The following is an 18,303-nucleotide window of genomic DNA, read 5'->3' as shown; positions in this document are numbered from 1 at the left end:
GCCTCCAGGGCAGCCAAATGGCCTCAAGTGCCCCCACGATGCAAGCATGAGCCCAGGGCTTTGGGGCAAGTCCAGCCAGCCCTGCAGCTGCTCCATGGGCAGTCTGGAGAGTCCTCCCCCCCCGCCCCCTGCAAAGGGACTTCCCAGCCTAAGTGAGGGTTGACCAGGGAGGGTCTCTATCCTCTCCAGAGGCTCTTACAGCTTCCCTGCTGGCTGCAGAAGGGGTCTTCTCCGTTCCTTCTGGTGGTCTCAATGCAGCAGAGATGGGGGACCTTGTCTGGGACACCCCAACCTTCCCATCTAGCTGCTTTTCTGAATTGCTGCTGCAGGGGAGTGGATTTGGGATTTCCCCCTTTCCCTCAGAGGGGGCTCCAGTTTCCACCAGTCCCTTTGGTGGGATCTGGGAGACACCCGGGGTGTTTGCGGAAGTAGCTGCTGCAACTGAGGGTGACTCTCCCATCAGGTGGAACAGTGCCCTGGCTGCTGCTTCTCCAGAATGCAAAAACAGATCTCGATGGAAAGAGGGGTGAAGTCCCTGCCTTTCCTCCCCCCCTCCCTCCCCAGGTCTCCTCTTGCCAAGCCTCCCACCCAGAGTCCTCCAGTCTTGCAGAGGCCTTCTCAAAGCTCCTGGTCTTGCTCAGAAGTGACTCCTCAGCAGTTCCCACGGGGCGAGAGCCACGTGCCACGGTGCTGTGTACTGTACTCAAGGGAAAAGATTGCAATCTGGGTGTGTGTGTGTGCCTTGGATAGGCCCCAGAGACAAAAACGCCAGACGGATTCTGGGCATGGGATGCTGTCAAAAGCCAGAGACCTTTCAGGAAAGATCCTCGTGGGGACTAGAAGCCTGTCGTACAGCTTTGAACGTGGGGAATGTTACAGATAGATTTGGGCACTTTAAAGGCGAATCCATGGATGAATATTTCTAACGTCGTCCTGTGGCTTTTCTTCAGCCAACAATCCTCTTCCTTCTGGGCCTTCAGAGAGTCTCCAGGGGCTCAAAGTCCTAAGTCTGGAAGGTAGTTGGCCTCTTTGCTCCAAGCATGATGTGCCTACCATGTTCACACACACCCTCCACACACATGCGCCTCTCGCTGGCTGCTGCTACACAGCTTCACGAGGGGTTAAAGTCCCATGAGAAGAGCTGCCTTTCTCATCCACTGTTTTGGGAGGGTCCCTAAAGCCCAGAAAAGGTTAGAGTGCAAATTTTGCGATATCTCCGTCCATCCGTGTGGGAAAAGAAGTCATGTGGACAGATAAGGGGACGTTTGCAGGAAACGGGCTGGAGGCAGCAGACCCAGCGAGATAAGATAGTCGTAGAACAATGATACGAAGGAGTGGGAAAGTTAGAGAATGGTGGTGGTGGTTAATTCTGAGTTGGGGGAGTCTGGAGGAGTCTGGTTCCCTTGTGCTAGAGATGGGAGAAGAGTTTTCAAAGGGCCTCATTATTTACACTGCCAAACTATTAAGTTTTTCCAACTTGGCATCTTCTGGACTGCAGCTCCCAAGAGTCCCAGCCAACACCAAGAATTCTGGGAATTGTAGTCTCGAAGATGGAGAAAGCTGTTATGTACATCAGGTCAGCTTCACCTTTGGGCATGTTTTGTGTTTACAGTCAGCAGACGTTTGGAGACCAGGGGTGGGCAATTATGGCCCCTTTACAACCTGTGGAGTTCAATTCCCAGGATTCCTGATCCAGCTAGGCTGGCTCAGAAATTCTGGGAGTTGTAGTCCACAGATCGTAAAGGGGCCATAGTTGCATGTCCCTATTGAAGACGGAAGAAACGCAATCATTCTCTTTCAGAAACGTGCGTGCTTTCTTCTGCCCCAACAGTATTAGTTTCCCTGGTGTGGTTCTTGCAGGGCGGGTGAAAGTCCCTCAGAAGCTTCCTGGGCCGTTGGTGTTTCATTTAACTGGACAGGTGACGCTGGGCCCGCAGCTTCTTGCTCTCTAGACCGTGGCCTCCGAGGGGATGTGCTGGTAGAAGACCTCCCGTTGTGTCATGTCCAAATACTTGCTTCCAATTTCAAACGATTAAAAGAAAATTAATTACCAAACCCACATTGTGCACCAGCTTGCTCTGGAAGAGGCTACTGGGAGCCCTGGGGGTGACTGGTTGGTTCGCCAAACGTGTAACTCAAGCCATCAAAACGTGTTCCCTTTCGAGGCTGGCCAAGGAAGACCCAGTTCCAGGGTGGGCTTCTGCTACAGTGCAGAGTTGGCCTGTCCTGCTGAGGCTGAGACCCCACGTTAGGACGCCCGTTTTGACCAAACACCTTTCTGCATCTCAAGATGGACAAGCTTGAGAATACCGTGTGTTCTTCCCCTGGAAGAAGATCCCACTCAGCTCCCAGAAGTAGTTCCTCCTCCTCCTCCTCCTCCTCCCCCCCCCTTCCAGAAGAGGCAAGAAGGAAGATCAGACGGTTGCTGGGCTACTTTCCAGGAAAACGGGGGGGGGGGGTCAGGAGTGGATGGCCTGGCAGCATCTCCCTGTCAAACTCCGAGGCGAAAGAAATTGGTCCTACAAAAATTCACAGGTGGCCTCCTTCCTATGAAGTGACACTTGGTGGATTACACATCGGTGTCACTTCCTCCCAGGCATGGCAAGAAATCTCAGCTCTGCAGGCTCCTCACCCCAAATTCAGGAACTCCACAGCAGCTCGCAGATCGAGCACAGCTGGATTAGTTGCAGGCAATCTCACAGCTGTTGCCCTACTTCAAAATCCAGGTGCTCTGGGGTTACCCAACGGCTTTGCCCTCACCCCGAGACCCTTTGCATCTTACCCAGCCTGGTGTCACTCCTTACACCCCAAACTTGCACCACTTCCAGATTGGCACAGCAATATGACATCTTGGCCACTGGAACCCTTGATTTGGAAACTTCCAGGTTTATTTTGACCAATTTGACATTACACGACGGTGGTCCTTGGAGACCCCCTCCAGACGGTTGGCCTTAGGCCTTCTTGGGCCTAACCTCCATACCTGTGAAGAGACGTGTCGCCATCCTGAGCTGGTCCTGCACCTTCTTAGTGCAGAGAAAGCAAGCACAGAACCGCCTTGCTGATAAAAGCGCAACACCTCCCCTCCTGAGCCCTGATCCGGTGCAAAGTCTCATAACCACAGTTCTTCTTTTGCTACTCATACGCACAGCCTTCTTCCTCTCTCCCCCCCCAAGGAAGCTGCATCATGTGTCCTCCAAACCGCTCTTCTGATTTCGCATTCTCATGCTGCCCTGACACAGGGTTCCTGTTTTCTCTCGTAGCAGGTAAGCCGGATTCAGCCGGAGGGGAAGGCGCAGGGATATCTCTCCCGGTGTTGGCTAGGAGAACCAGGCAGCCAGTACTAAGGGTAGCCTCTGTCCCTCAGAGATGTCTTCTCCAGCTCTTGGACCAAACGGCCGTTTACACGCCTGGCTACGTTTCCTTTGGGTGGCAGCTGAGCTGGTTCACTAAGGGGGGCACCTGAGAGTAGGACATTGTGATGGTGGATGATGGTGGTGGGGAAAAGAAGCAGCCTCAGGTTCTGCCCAGGTGGTAGGCTCCTGGAGGCAAACTGGGTTGCGGAAGGTGTGATCCAGAACTTCGTTCCCAGGGGTGGGGCTGGTTGAAAGTTGCTTTGGGGTCTCTGATTTAGTGAAGATAAGCAAACAAACTTCATTTCATTTGTGCTGTGCTCCTCCCGTATGTGGATCCGTGCAAAGAGGTGGATGCTTTGAGATACGGCGAGAACTTCAAGTTCTGAAGAACTGGATTCGCTCCACCGGTGGCAGTCGCTTGTGTTCCCTTCTTGAGTGCTGTGGGGCATTACGGAAGTGAGCAAGTGGGTACAACCACCTCTCTGAAAAGAGAGCAAGGCTGGGCTGCAACTTGTGGTAAACTCATAGGAAACTATCTTAGTCAGTCCTCCTCCAGAATTCTCTGAAGTTGAAACTTTGAGCTGATTTATAGGGACTGTCCAGGCTTCTTACGTGGTGGTTCTGGCCGTCATCTGTGTGCAAGAATGCCACAAAAGTATCTCCATGGGGGTGGGTAACGTAAATATTGGTATGACTGATCCTTCTCTCTGGTGAGCATCCCTCTTGGCCCAAATGAAGCAAGAAAAGTTGTTCTCAGAAATGAGGATCTTAAAACGTGGGGGAAGGTGGAGCCCAAGTGCTCCGGATATCTTCCTGGACCTGCTTTAATTTTTCATCATCTTCTAGATAAAAGACCTTTTCCCATCCTGTGTTCACTGGGTAAGTTGGATGTTGAGCCCCCTACTTCCATGGTTTCTTAGCTATGCTGGAGATGTTTTCGTGAAGGAAAAAGTAGAGGGTGATTATTTGTGTGGACACCTGATAACCCTCGTCTTTTACTTTCTCCTACTTGCATCAGGTAAAATGGCCTCAGGTAAAATGGCCTCCTGCTGGCTCTTCTTGCCCTTGGTTCTCTCAGGCTTCCTCATAGTTGCTGACTTCAAGAGCCTACAAGATGGCACCAGCACGAAGAACGTGGAGTCTCCTGCGAACACGAGCGATTGGAAGTGGAAAGCAGCAGCTGATGGAAGTAAGGGATCCTCTCAGTTGCTCCTTCAAAAAAGACAGGAACCAATCACAAAACATGCCAAAGGGCCTCCATCCCTTCCAACAGCTTCAAGCCTCTCAAAGGTTCTGCAGGGAGAGACCACCTCCTTTCCTGTGGAGATTATGACCAAGATTGCATCCAAAGCTTCTCCGAAGAACATGCTGCCTGAGACAAAAACCAAGACTAGCATCCAAGCATCCAAGCTTCTTCCCCAGGAAACGACTGTGACGTGGCCGTGGCTGGTTGATGCCACCTCCAAACCCCCTCAGGCCCCTGTTTCCACAGAGACATTGGAGCCAGACTTTGAGACCACCAGGCCTGTCCCCCAAAGAAAAGACAGATTCTCTTCTTTGTCAAAAAAAGTCACACCTAGTTCGGCATCCTTGGATGAGCTGGTATCTACTGCGTCCTTTCATAATCTGATTGACGATTCCGGGTTTTCCACAGCTACCCAGAAGCACATCCCACACACTCCTGGGCCAGACTTAAAGTCAAAAATAAAAATTCTTCCCATAACAGCTACATCTGGTTCCACTGCAATGCCACAACATCTGGATGAAATCTTGTCTACATCTCAGACTCTGGAGGAGGACACAGATTTTTCCACAGCCATCCAGAAGCATAGCTTGGACTCAGGTGGGCCAGGCCTAAATCCGAGGGCGAAACCTCCCCTTGCAACAGCCACACCTGAGCCCCATAAAACACAGAAATGGCTGGATGAAATGGTCTCTACCTCCTCAGCTTTTTCTACAGGGTCCCCAAGACAAAGCTTGGGTGTTACCACATCGGGGTCCTCAGCCACCACCCAAGGGGAGTCTCCCCTTGCCAAGGACATCAACCTTCTGATGGGAAAGTGCTTGCTGGCCATCCTTCTCCTGGCCCTGGTGGCCGCCATCTTCATTGTGTGCTCTGGGGTCCTGGCCATCATGTTGTGGCGTCAGAAGAGAGCCTACAGACTGGGCCAGGCCAACCACACAGAGATGGTCTGTATCTCGTCCCTGCTCTCTGCTGAAAAGGAGGAGGAGGAGGAGGAGGAGGAGAGGAGGAGGAGGCAGCCCAAGGTGAAGCGGGTACAACTTCTCGGGGACACAGCGTCCGAGACGGAGGCGGACAACCTAACTCTGAACAGCTTCCTCCCAGAGCATTAACAGGGTGCTTTTGTGGTGCTCCAGACATCTCTGGCCCACCTTCTTAGAGCCTCTTGATCTTCTCCAAGACGGTCCTCTGCACCCAGATGACTCTATCTGCAGTACATCCGTATCTTCTCATCTGGGTGGACCCATCGCACTGACTCATGCATGCATGTGTTTGCCTGCTATAGAAACCCAACATTTACATTTTGCAAACTGTCGTTTCTTGGAGAACTATTGTGGCTTGTTAAAAACAAGACTTCGCCTAGTGTTTTTCTGCAGCCCTGCAGATCAAATTAGGGGTGAAGAAAGGAGACATTCTGAACTATGTAAATTATTTGTTAGTTAGATTTTACTCGGTTTCCTCTCAGGAGCTCAAGGCTTAGGTCCTCTCTGTTCCCCCAGACCCTGAAGATCTTATTCAGCTACTCCTCTGCCACAGGAAGAGTTCTCGTTTCCTTTTTTTGAAGCCATCATGTCTAGAAAGTAACAACTGAAGTGTGAAGTCTCAATATTAGAACAGACCTAGACATTTCCTCTTTTTTGTATTTTACTAGAGAATTAAGATTTCTAGAGTGTTTTTGAGATGGGTTTATGTTTGAAATTGACTGGAGGGGGAGTCTTAAGTAATCAACATTTAAAATAATTAAACATTTTGAAACGCAACAGTGGTTGTAGCATCCCTGGAACCAATCGGCCAGTGCAGAAACATTGTATTCTGGGCCCAGCCCAGATCCTGTTGTGGGATGTTCAAAAACTGGAAAGTCCCATTTCCCTATTCTGGGCTCCTTGTGCCTGGCTTGGATTTTGCTCTCACCTCAGTTCTAAACTTTCTCTTCTCTCTTCCAGTTTTGCAACAAAACATAAAGGAATTTTTTCTCTTCCCGCCATTTGTTTTGGGGTCCTTGTATCTACAAACTACTCAGCCCCTCCTCATCCATCCTCAACTTTCTTCTGGTTCCCTATTTCTACTTCATTGTTTTGATTTCTCTTCCTCACCACCCAGACCTTGGTCATGGGTACCACCTGCCAATTACAATCTCTTTTTTTTTTGGCACTTAGTACTTGGGACTTGTTTTGCAGAAAAGTCCTTCATTTTTCACCAGCTGGTCTCTAAATTTGAGGTGCATTTTTTTAAACTGTTGTGATAGCGATCCTCAAACATTGGAGACCATTGTAGGCAAAGGAAAGAAGCTTGTAAAAACAGTATGAATTAAGTGAAAACAATTAGCAAAATACTTTGGGGGGAAATATTGCCAAAATTGCAGATGGATTGTCTGTGGACTTTTGACCAAAACAGAGGGGGAAAAATGGTGCAGAAATAGGTAGAATTAATTTCTCATCATTGCAGAAAGGAAACATATTTATCCACCTCTTATTCTGATGCGTAATTCAACTGCTTCCTGGAATCTCCAGAGTAGGCGTGGAAGCTTTCCAGGAATGTATCTCAGCTAGACGTCTCCTGAACCTGCAGGTTCTGAGGAACCTCACTAGAAGTTCCTCCTCTGTGTGGGGGAGAGAGGATGGACATCGTCAGGCCCCTGAGTTCAAAGCAATGGCCAAACCTTTAGCCTTAGAGATGGGCAGTTTTTCTAAAGGAAACTCACAGGTTCTGTATGTTCCCTTTTCAAGAGACTTTTCTGCCGGTAATCTTGCAACATCAGCCCGAGAGGAAAAGATCTCGTTGGGCCCTTGGAGATGACTCAGAGGGGGCCAGGCCTGCCTGTGATGCAAATCTGGGATGGAAACTCGTTTTGCAGAACCCCCCAGGAAGGTCTCAGCCACTGCGGTTAAGGCAGGGTCTCGATTCTGCCAGATGCCCAGAGAGGCAGAAGCTGGGGTGCCTTTAAGGGAGAGAAAAAAATGCAGCTTTCAAAGCAGCCCCTTTGAGAGAAGGGAGGGAGGGAGGGAGGGAGGGAGGGAGGGAGGGAGGAAGGAAGGAAGGAAGGAAGGAAGGAAGGAAGGAAGGAAGGAAGGAAGGAAGGAAGGAAGGAAGGAAGGAAGGATGAAGAAAAGGACTTTTGGCTCCTGATGAGTTGTTGGTTTTGAATAGAATCGTACAAAACTGAAATCTATCTCTGTGCTGACCGACCTCAGATGTTCATAATGGAAACACTTTTTTTCCTGTTGTAGCATCAGATAAAAAGGTTTTCCACTTGGATTGTGAAATTTCAGGGGTGTTTACAGACAAATCTTTTATTGTGCAATTCTCTTCTTTTGCTTGAATATATTCTAGAATCTAGGGGAAATCCTTCACTTGCAAATGTGTTAGAAATGCGACGTATCTCATCCACTCCTGGATTATTATTATTTTTAGATTAACTGGAGGAACATTTTAAAAAAAATGTTTAATACCTTTTGAAAGCACTGAAAAGTTCCCAGATGGGTTGCTCAGATTTTACACCATAGCTCTCCTGCTGCTTCCCAGCCTGAAAATGCTCCTTGGAGTTGTGACGCATCCTTGACCACTAACATTTTGGGAGAAGCATTTGAAGAACACGGAAAGCCCTCTTGACCCACAATACAGTAAATGGCAACACTCCTCGTTGCCACGAGAGGGCGCCCCAAACCAGGAAGACCATCAGAGAGACAGAGAAGTGTAAACATCATTTTAGACCTGGTCTTTCAATCTCCCTATTTACATCCTATTTATTGATATTTGCAGATGTTGATATATTTTAAACACACAGCCAGACCTCCATAGACGTGGATGCACACAAAACACATCAACTGTGCATCAGTTTAGAAGCACATTTGACACTGCACTGAATGCAATGGGGATATAGACATATGTAGGTCCAAAACGTGCAGGAATTTTGCCTTCAGGTGTTATTCTCAGCCCGAGCAAAGTTGGGGAGTCCTGGCATGGGGGGGGGGCGTCATAAATCACTGGAATTTGATCCATTATTGCTTCCACCCATCTGTCAAGGAAAGCCCAGCATCAGTCTCTTTCTGTCTGCCTGCCAGCTCTCTTTGCCCCAAATACAAACTGCTGTTGCAGTTGCGAGGTGTCTGCTTTGTCTTGAAGATCCAAGGACTGCCTTGCGCTCCATGTCCCGTCTTTCCTTGGAGGAGCTCCTGTCTCCTCCTTCCTTGTCTGTTGTTGATTTATCCCTGCTCTGCAATTCAAACCAGATGTGCTCCAGCCTAAACCCCCATTAGTGCTGGCACAGAGTCCTCTTTGTAAAGAGGCCGTGTGGATCCTGGATCTTGTGCCCCCCCTCCTTCCCGCCTTCCCTCTGGAGCACCTACAGGCCGGTGCCCCTTTTTGTGAAGTGCCAACAGTGTGGAAATTGGCAGAGGAAAAGCTCTGGAAAAGGCTCCAGGTGGGGCATTGCAAACAGAGAGAAAGAGTCGCTGAGCATCAACATCTGTTGTTTTTTTTTAAAGTGTCTGCTTTACCCTGGCATTCTGCATTTTCTTCCCTGAGATATAACACAAGCGGGCATCATTTTCCAGGCATTTATCTGAGTGGGGCACTTCCTTGGCAGAGGTAGCTGGTGCCAACATCCAAGTGCCCTGGATGCAAAAGGTTAAAGAAGAGAAATGGGAAACAGAAGTGATTGGAGCAGGAAACATCCGTCCTCCACAGATTGCCACACCGAGCTGAAGCTTCTAAATTAGTCAGTTAGTGGTTCTGACCCCACCCATGGCTTCTTTTAGCCTTTTGTGCCCCTCCTGATGCCCTCTGTGGGCACACTTTCTCCAAATAAGGCTCGTTTGGAAGGAAGGGATCTGCAAGGGTGCCAATGCTTCTGTTGCCAATCTTCCTTCTCCGGGCTCCCTTGCCAATTCAGCCTGCCCAGAAGCTGCCCACCCTTCTACCATTGACGCTGAATGGGGATGCCCGGTGCCAGCCCATCCCAAGGAGATCCAGAGCCCTTTCCCCCAAGGCTGTGACCTGGCCCACATCCACCACCTCTCCATTCTTCCTGCCTTTGGGATTTATCCATCTGAGGCGAATTCCCCCTTGACGTCCCAGTTGGGAATGTAAACCTTCATTCCATCAGGATGAATCAGCTCTCCCATGCTGGGAGGCACAGAGCTCTGCTGCCAGGGAAGGCTGATTGCGGCATCTCTTTCCGCCCAGCCATCCATGGAGTCGTCACCGGGATTTTGGCCAGTGAAAAATCCAAGGCCAGACATCAGCTGGGGGTGCTTTCCACCCAGCGGTTCATGATGGAGGCAACTGGGTTTCATTTGCATGCAAACTCGGGTGGGAACTTGAGAGCTGGCGGATGCTGGAAATACCCAGTCCTGCCCCAAAGAAGTCCAGGAATCTGCCTTTGTCCCCTGACCCCCAAGCCAGGCCGTGCCCCTATGCAGACAGTTCTGGGCTCTTCAGCTGCACTCTTCCAGACACTGCAGCTTGCCTCCCCTCATGGAGGACAGGCCCCACTGCCTCCCGGGGGGTGGGTGGGAAGGGTCTGCAATTCCCCCCAGGAGGGTGATTTTCTTTCAACAAAGCCATGGGGCTTTCCACCTCCTCCTCCATCGCCACGTGCAAAGCTGCAGGGCTCCACGGAGACCAACTTGCGCTGGGGACGGAGCGGTTTGGGGAAGAGAACTCCTCCCTCAAGGTGGGCGTTTTGGGGGCATGGGTGGGCCCCTCTGGTGGCCACAATGAAACCCTGCAGAGCCAACCTCGGACACATCAGAGGCATTCCTGATGCCCACAAGGCCGAGGCCGGCTCTCCTGGACCGGCTCTCCATTGAGCTTCAGCCAAAAGACTCCGTTTCTGCAGCCCACTTCCAAAGAAAGAGGCTCATGTGTTTGTGTGTGTGTGTGTGTGTGTGTTGTGTTCACTGAGCTGGCCTCCACCTGCAAAGCCATCACTGCCTTCCCTGCTTTGTACATTTGACCCTTCTAACCCTCCAAGCTCCAGACTGGCAAGGTGTTCCCCCAAAGGGCTCGTTCCTCCAACCGCCTGGGGTGAGGCCAGGCCCTGGATGGGGCACGGGGCAAACGGTTCCAAGGGTCAGCTTCATTTGCTGCCAGCTGTGGTCAAAGCTGGATCCATCCCCAAAGGCTTCGCCTCCATACTCAGCTGACCTGCAGCTTTGTCCGTTTGAGGCACGGATAGGGTGTAAGAAGGCAGCCCGTTCCTGCTCCTTGTGGGGTCTCCAAAGCAAGTTGCAGGATGGGCTTCCCCAGGACCCACCTTAAGGATCCTGGACCCCACGGCGCCCGTGGTTCTTGAGTGCTGGGCAACAGCTCAGATCTACCCACCCATCTCTGGGATGGTAGAGACCTTCGGAGGGTTTCCTAACCCAGAAGAGTTACGGAGGCTTTCAAGGCTGCCAAGAACGATGATCTCAGTTTAAGAAGGGGATAATGTAAGATTTGCTGGATCAGCAGATGCAGAACTCAGTTGTCTGTATTCTTAGGGCTGCCTCGTTTGGTACCCCAAATTAGGAAAGCCACCAGTTATTGTGAAAAGACACTCGGATACTTCTTCTCCTCCCTCTTTTTCAAACTCTCCTTTCCTCTCGTCATCCTTGCTTCTGGCTTGTGAAGCCACACAGCCTTGATTTTTCTGGTCAAAGCCAAGGCCGCAGATAACCCAGGAGAAGACAGTCAAGATTAACGGGGTAGACCCAACAGTCTGTCTCCTGGCTCCATCTGCAGAGTGCAGAAAGCCCCAGAAGAAGGCACGGTGTCCTGGAAAACGCAAGATCGAAAACCCTCAAGGCAGCCCTTGGCTGGGGAGAGCCCTTCCCTCTGGCCTTTCAGAAAGACCAACACTGAGCCTAGTTTCCTCCTAATCTTGGCATCTGGTTTCAAAACATGCTTCTAGTCCTTGTAGGAGGAGAGCCGGCTTAGTCTGTGGGGGCAAAACATCAGGAGTCTGTCCCTGAAATTTTATTAAGAAGTCTTTGGGAGCTGCAGCTGATGCCTTTTAATAAAATCTGTGAGTCGGAAAAGGTTGTGAGAAGTTTTATATCCCCATATATTTTATTCTTTGTACTGTTTCCATCTTCCCTTAAAATATTAACAGAATCCACAATGGCCTGAGGATCAGCGTCTCCCACTAGATAATTGACAGTCAAGCTGAAACTCAGTGAATCAACTAAAATTGGCAAACTTCCTCAAACCCCCCAATTACAGTAAGTTACCCAGACCTGATCTGCATATCAAAGGTTAAGGTCTGCAAACACAGAGTTAATTAAATTAGGTCTCCCAGAAGAACTGCATGTTCATAAGAATTAACATACCTACACACACACAGACACACACACACTCCTCTTAAGTGTCACCCTAGAATCAACACGTAGACACTTCAAGCCCCTCCTGTAAAAATCTGCTCCTGTACCCCATTTCTCTGCAGCTACCCCTAAAGACAAACTCTTTTGCTTTTAGGAGTAAATATTTCCTCTTTCCTCCCAGCGGTCTGGATCTCTATTTGTTCTTGCGCAGCCCGGTTCATGTTGGAACCCCAAACTCTTTCTTCTGACAAGGTGGAGAGGATTGCGAATGGCGCTCCCCTGCGCCTGGGACGCTGCAGCCATCGCAAACACCTGCCGGCTGCAAGCGCTGCCGTTTTGATCGTGTGACAGTGGGGGATGCTGCTGCAACGGTCGTAAGGGCGAGGACTGCTCGCAAGTCACTTTTCTCAGTGCCCTTGTGACTTGCAGTACTTGCAAGCAATGCTTGCAGACTCTTGAGAGCCAAATAATTTCTGTTAGGTGTGCAAACGCTACGCAACAAAAACTATCTTTGCAGCCGGTTAGCAGTTGGCAATCTCTGGGCATGGAGCTGCTGACTCAGCTGGAAGAGAGGGGGGGGGGGGGAAATCCAGAGAGAGAGAAAGAGAGAGAGAGAGATGGAGAGCAAAAATAAAATAAAATTAAAAAATACCCAACCCAAATTACAAGCAGAGCCTAGCCAGAGAATTCAGCTAAATTGCGGGTTAGGCCTGTGCTCCAGCGTCTCCACAGGGCTGCAGGAGGAGCCAAATTAGAGAGTGGCAGAGAGCTACGGTGACCTTGGGGCTCACCAAGCCACAGGCAGCATCGTTTTAGCCTGGGAGGGACCCCCGTGTGGGGGGCAAGCCATGCAGCCTGCTGCTTTAAGAGAGACAAGCCTTTAGTTCAGTCTTTCTCAACCTTGGTTACTTTAAGCTGTCTGGAATTCAACTCCTAGAATCCCCCAGCCAGCATGCTTCCTCCAGGGAAGTCACTGGATGTCAGCAGGATGATAATTCCCAACAGTGCCAGGCTTGGGGTGCTATATTCTGCTACCTCCCTGGTATTCCCAGGCGGGGCACGCGTCTCTTTCTTACTGTGTGTGTGTTTGTGTGTGTTGTCTCCTGTTCCTGTTGCACACACAGGTGATCTCTGGAGGCTGGCCCATGGAGGGTGTGATTTTGACTACCTGCCCTGGAGTCATAAAGACCTGCCAGCTTTCAAGTTCCTCAACATCTTTGCCCTCCGTGTGATTCCCCACAATCTGAGATTCCCCTTCTCTGGATCTGCCCCTTAGCCTTCGCTCTGCTTACAGCTGCAGCGCCCTTGAGAAGCTGCGTTTTCTCAACTGCCACATCCTTTTTGGGAGGAAAAAAGCCAGGAAAACCGAAAGGCAGAAACCTTTGCAAATATCTTCCCAGTCTTGGCTTCCTTTGACTTTTCTTTCTCATAGGAAAGAAGTTCGTGTCTTGGAATTCTTTCTGCCGCCAGTGAGAATTCCTGGGATGTGACAGCAATGTATTTACGATCCTGATAAGGCATTTTAGAGGGAAAAATAATTTTTAAAGCTTAACTCTTCCCTTGCCCTCTTTCTGTCCGCCTCCTCCCTGCGTTCTCCCGGGGTCCTTAAGAAACTCAAAGCAAAGAAGGGTTTCAAGTTTCATTTGCAGGCTTGACTGGAATAAAACTATGGTTCTCTGGAGATGCCTTAACCACAAACCTCTGTGTGTGTGTGCGTTGTGCAGCAGAACCACCCATTACGGACTCTGGAAGAGGAGGGATTTGCTATATAATTTGACGTTCCTCCATTGCGCTGACTAGAAACGTAGCACCCTCATTTCATTTGCTGGCATCTAATTGAATTAAATTATGCAATTTGCCCAGGGATTGTGGAATAAGCCACAACAGGCCCCTTTCACAATCATGTTTCTGCAACACGCTAAAGCTTAGCGTAATGCCAACATTTGTCTTCTCCGCCAATCTTTCCTCAGTGAGACACGATAATCAAGGAGAAGAGAAAACCAAACAGGCTGTTTGAGAAAGAGAAGAAACTTAGTACATGCTCAGATGCACCCATGTTCTTCTGGGGCAAATAATTTGGAAGAGGATTCAGAACTTGCTATGGAGTTAGAAAGTGGCTTCTTTGCCCCTTCCCTTGACACCTGGTTCCTGCCTTTAAAGCAATTTTGCATCGACTTTTGCATTTACATTTGAACCCTGGTTAGTGCCTGGTTAGAACTGAGAGAGAGAAATATGAGCAACGGTTCCACGTTAAAACAAACCAGCATTTTCTTTTTTTCTCCAGATGGTTCGTCCAAAACTGCCACAGACATGAAATATGAAGAAAGGAAAGGAAAGGAAAGGAAAGGAAAGGAAAGGGAAGGGAAGGAAGGAAGGAAGGAAGGAAGGAAGGAAGGAAGGAAGGAAGGAAGGAAGAAAGAAAGAAAGAAAGAAAGAAAGAAAGAAAGAAAGAAAGAAAGAAAGAAGTTTGGTGAGCCATTTCTGGGATTTCTGCCTTTGGGAAGATGTGCAGGACAGGAATCTCCCCCCCCCAGCCCCGCCCCCCCTTGTGCCTTGCACGGTCCCTCCCAGAGAGGAGGGGGCTCTGCCTCCAGAAGAAAAGAGGAGGGAAGGGACGGAGAGGGGAGCTGTTTGGGGCTGTCCTGCCCTTCCCTCTTCCTACCCTCCCATTCCCACATGAAACCAGATTTAATGCAAACAAGCTGGCCTGGCTCAGAGCTGCCCAGGACGGCTGCGGAGAGCAGAGCAGAGCAGAGCAGAGCCCATCCAGGCGCCCCGGAGGAACCAGCCTTTGGCCCGGGTGAGTCCATGCCAGGCATCTCCCTTCTCCTGCTCGGGGGCCCAGCTGGCTCGGCTCAGTCGGGGTCTTTCTGCTGTTCTCCCTGGCAGTGGGGGACTCTGATGGGATCCTGCCACCCGCCCCTGCCGGGCAGCCCGTGGCGCTTTCTGAGACCCCTGCGAGGGTGGCCAGAGGCGGCCTCTGCCCCTGTTTTAATTCCAGGGGTTCAGAAAGAGCCGGGAGGGCCGGTGAGCAACAGTCAGCAGAATTTCCCCCCTTGCATCCGGAGCGTTGCCACTGTGAAGAGGCACTCTGGGCATGTTCAGGGATGCTGTTGTCCGATAGAGGCCAAATGAGGCTCCCTGTGGATCAATGGGGAGACAAAGCTGCGTCTGCTTCAAAGCACAATTTGCACCCCTGCAAAGTTCGGCTTTGATGCCCACACAGCAGTTTCGCCGCCTTCTCTTTCCCCTGTGCGCCCAGCCCTCGGGAGCTGCGTGATGGGCATCCATCTGCTTCCCCAAAGCTGCAAAGTTTGGGTTGGGGCAGGCACCCTTTTGAGGGGAGGTCTGGGGGTCCAAGCCTTCTGGTGCTTATCTTGACCAGTTCTCTTCTCTCTCCATCCCCCTCCCCCAACACCAACTGATAAACTTCCATGCTGGGGTTCTTTGGGTTTTCCTTTCTCAAGTACATGTGCAAAGTGCTTCCAATTGGCTCACAACCAGGCCCTGTAGTGTCTCCTCTTTTGCATGGCGAGCCTGGGGGCCCTAAAGAGAGAAGACCCCCCACTGCAGAGAACCACCCTCTACTGTTAGCCTTTATTGTTGCTTTTCTTAGTGACTGCATCCTTCTTCTGACTTTGCTGAATTTACAATATTAAAAAGAGGTAAATTTAAAGGGATTTGCCTATCTTTTCAAGTAGCACGTTCATAAATTCTATTGTATATATATATATGTCTCCCTCTCTCCCTCTCTCTTCTCTTCTTTCTCTCCTATCTACGGTATCTATCTATCTATCTATCTATCTATCTATCTATCTATCTATCTATCTATCTATCTATCTATCTATCTATCTATCTATCTATCTATCTATCTATCTATCTAAACTCTTCTATTTCCATCACTCCATTGTTTGTGTTATTGACTGGACTCACTGAGTCCAAGTACAGATTGGGTGGACGTGTTCCTGGGGGGCCCAGGGGGCTAGAAAGTACAGGAGAAGCCCCCCCCTGAAATAAAGTAGAATTAAATATCCCCTCTTGCGGTCCAGATTCTGCAGCTGGCTCTTGGTGGGGGGGGACTGAGGGGTCTGGGATCCCGAGCGGAGTCTGGCCTGTTGATTTAATTGCCATTTGATAATTTGTTCCTGCCAAGAGAGCGGAGAGCTCTCAGATTACAGAGAGCTAAAGTGGGTTTAGAGAATATGTTATGCTTTTGGGGAAGGAGGAAGGGAGGCAGTTTGCGCAAAGCCACGGGGTTGGAGGCATTCCCTCTTTGTTCCTGGCTCCTTACCTCCTAAGAAAGAAGGGTCTATGACGTCGTCCCCTATTTTTTTCAACTTAAAGATGACCCCATAAGATTCGAACCACAAATGTAGTCCAAAACCTCTCGACTCGTCTCGGAGGTGGGAGTCGTCGTCTGATGGACAGTGATGGTCTTTACCCTGCCACCACAGACTCGACGAGCCTTTATCTCTAGTTGACTTCCTTTGAAGGAGGAGATCCTTAAACAGGGGAGGGGGTGCAAGGCAGACCCCCACCCCCACCACCCCAACCTGCAGCTTTACACCCTGGGAACACAGTGGATTTGGGATGCCAGACAGGGCAAAAAGCTAGCTTGGGGAGCCAGAGAGCTGCCTCTCTGATCACAGGAGAGCGGGGAACCGAGATGTTCCCCCCCCACCCCCAAAAATGTGGATGCCCCTTTGGGAGGGGAAGAGAGGCAGGAAAGAAAAGGAGGCGGCTGGGAGATGAAGGGGTTTTATTTCAGCATCCCTTATTAAGGAAAAACATTCAAACACAGAGGACGGAGATCAGGCAAAATTTGGGCCATGGACCTCAAGGAAACCCTCTCTGATAGCTTCTGGGGGGGGCCCTGGCCTGGCAAACCCCCTCCAAGTGCTCTCGGTCTCCTCTGATCCACAATGACCCACAATGTCGCTTTGCTGAAGTTTTAGAGGTGCTGGAAAGCAGCGCAACTGCTGTAAAGTGGGACCAATCACATCTGGCAGCCCGTCCAGGACCCTCCAGGTGTTCCGGCCCCCCCAGACATCCAGATGGCCAGACCACCCACTCTGGGGGCTGCAGGAAGGCTCCAGGCTTGGCAAAGGGGAGGGGGGGTTGCCCTCAGCTGGTTAAGAAAGGATTGGCTTTCAGTTTGGCTGCTTTTAGCAAAACATTTGGAAGGAAAAAAAGTCTCAAAGCCTGGACAGTCTCTAGGAAAGGTTAGCTTCTGGTCATGTGCAGAAGGACATTCCTGAGGATTCTAGGCTGGACTTCTAAAGTCTTGTGGGTGTTTCCAAATTAAGACCAGGATGTGTGTCCTCAGAGAGAGAAAGAGAGAGCGAGAGAGACAGAGGAAAAGAGAGAGAAAGAGACAGACAGGCAGACAGACAGACAGAGGAAGAGAGAGAAAGAGGAGAGAAAAAGAGAAGGAGAGGGAGAGAAGGAATGGAGACATTTCTTGAACTCTCTTTGTTTAGATCTACCGGATAGCTTAACGGGGCCTAACGTAACCCGGAAGGACAGGAGCGCTGGCTGCGTTCTTGAGCTGTCTAGCATCGCTCAGCCCGGAGAGCTCTTTCCGTTGAGGGGCTCCAAGCTCAGGAATTTCTGCCGCTGCCAGCTGTGCTCCGCTCAGGCCAATTCGGGATACTTAAACACCACCGTCCCAATAATTATTGAGAGCAGCCGAGGCTGCAAACCAACTCCGGGCACGGAGTGATGCCCAGATTCCCAAAGAAGAAAGTTCTGCCTCTCCGTTTCTGAACAGAGAGCTGCTCTCATGTCAGGTTTGGCTGTGAGTTCGGGCAGACCAGAATAACTTAATTGCCCCCCATTGCAGAGACACCCCAAACTTAACTGACAGATGTGAATTAATGCAGCTGCTTCTAAAGCATCTCTCTGTCCCTGTGAAGGCGTCTTAAACCCGGTCAGATCACCAACCTGTGGGATCCAGGACTCCCTGTCTAGCTGCCCCTTTGGAATCGGGGTAGAGAGTGAGGGTCTTCAGCTTGGAAACCTTCTGCAGGCCAGGGATTCCCGCTGAGAAACAAGGCAGAGTCCCCCCAAGGACCCGAAGCTGGTATGGAGAGGCTCTGCTTTGTGCCCTTTTGCCTAACACTTGAAACTTCAGGTTGGTTTGTTGTTCTGTGGATTTTAGAATAAATGAATATTTTTATTACCGTCACAAATCAGAACTGCAAACAACAAGACATGGCTTTTCCAGCAAGCGGGCCTGACCTAGGGAGGATTTTAGGTAGGGATAATTTTAAAAGTATTTTAATCGGTAACACAGCTGGGAATATTTGGTTTTAATTCGGCTTTTATCAGGGTTTATTCTTTTGTATTTTTGTATTGTGTATTTTTTGTATTTTGGGTATATTATTTGTTTTAATATGCTGTGAAC

General features: G+C 50.1%; 2 protein-coding genes across 2 annotated transcripts in view; both read left to right on the top strand.

Moving 5' to 3' along the window:
* Nucleotides 1-4,376: 4,376 nt before the first annotated feature.
* On the top strand, nucleotides 4,377-6,251 carry SELPLG (selectin P ligand). Its single transcript, XM_029284102.1, has 3 exons — nucleotides 4,377-4,386; nucleotides 4,432-4,542; nucleotides 5,008-6,251. Exons 1-3 carry the CDS (start codon nucleotides 4,377-4,379, stop codon nucleotides 5,706-5,708), a joined length of 822 nt encoding a protein of 273 aa, XP_029139935.1. The 3' UTR covers nucleotides 5,709-6,251.
* Nucleotides 6,252-9,701: 3,450 nt separating this feature from the next.
* The window catches only part of TMEM119 (transmembrane protein 119), a 9,540-nt gene continuing 938 nt past the window's right edge, over nucleotides 9,702-18,303 (top strand). The window contains exon 1 of the mRNA XM_015815781.2: nucleotides 9,702-9,883. Within this exon, the coding sequence (XP_015671267.2) occupies nucleotides 9,702-9,883 (182 nt within the window). The remainder of the gene's footprint in view (nucleotides 9,884-18,303) is intronic.

Source organism: Protobothrops mucrosquamatus, unplaced genomic scaffold (genome assembly GCF_001527695.2).
Source record: "Protobothrops mucrosquamatus isolate PMUCROS unplaced genomic scaffold, P.Mucros_1.0 scaffold374, whole genome shotgun sequence".
Classification (NCBI taxonomy): domain Eukaryota; kingdom Metazoa; phylum Chordata; class Lepidosauria; order Squamata; family Viperidae; genus Protobothrops; species Protobothrops mucrosquamatus.
The sequence above is the reverse complement of the archived record's forward strand: the minus strand, read 5'-3'. Positions and strand labels throughout refer to the sequence as shown.

What these genes read in the sequence shown, in the direction of transcription:
- SELPLG (XM_029284102.1), top strand. An exon ending in GAAAGCAGCAGCTGATGGAA is followed by an intron (nt 4,543 to 5,007) that starts GTAAGGGATCCT and finishes GGTTTTCCACAG; the next exon opens with CTACCCAGAAGCACATCCCA.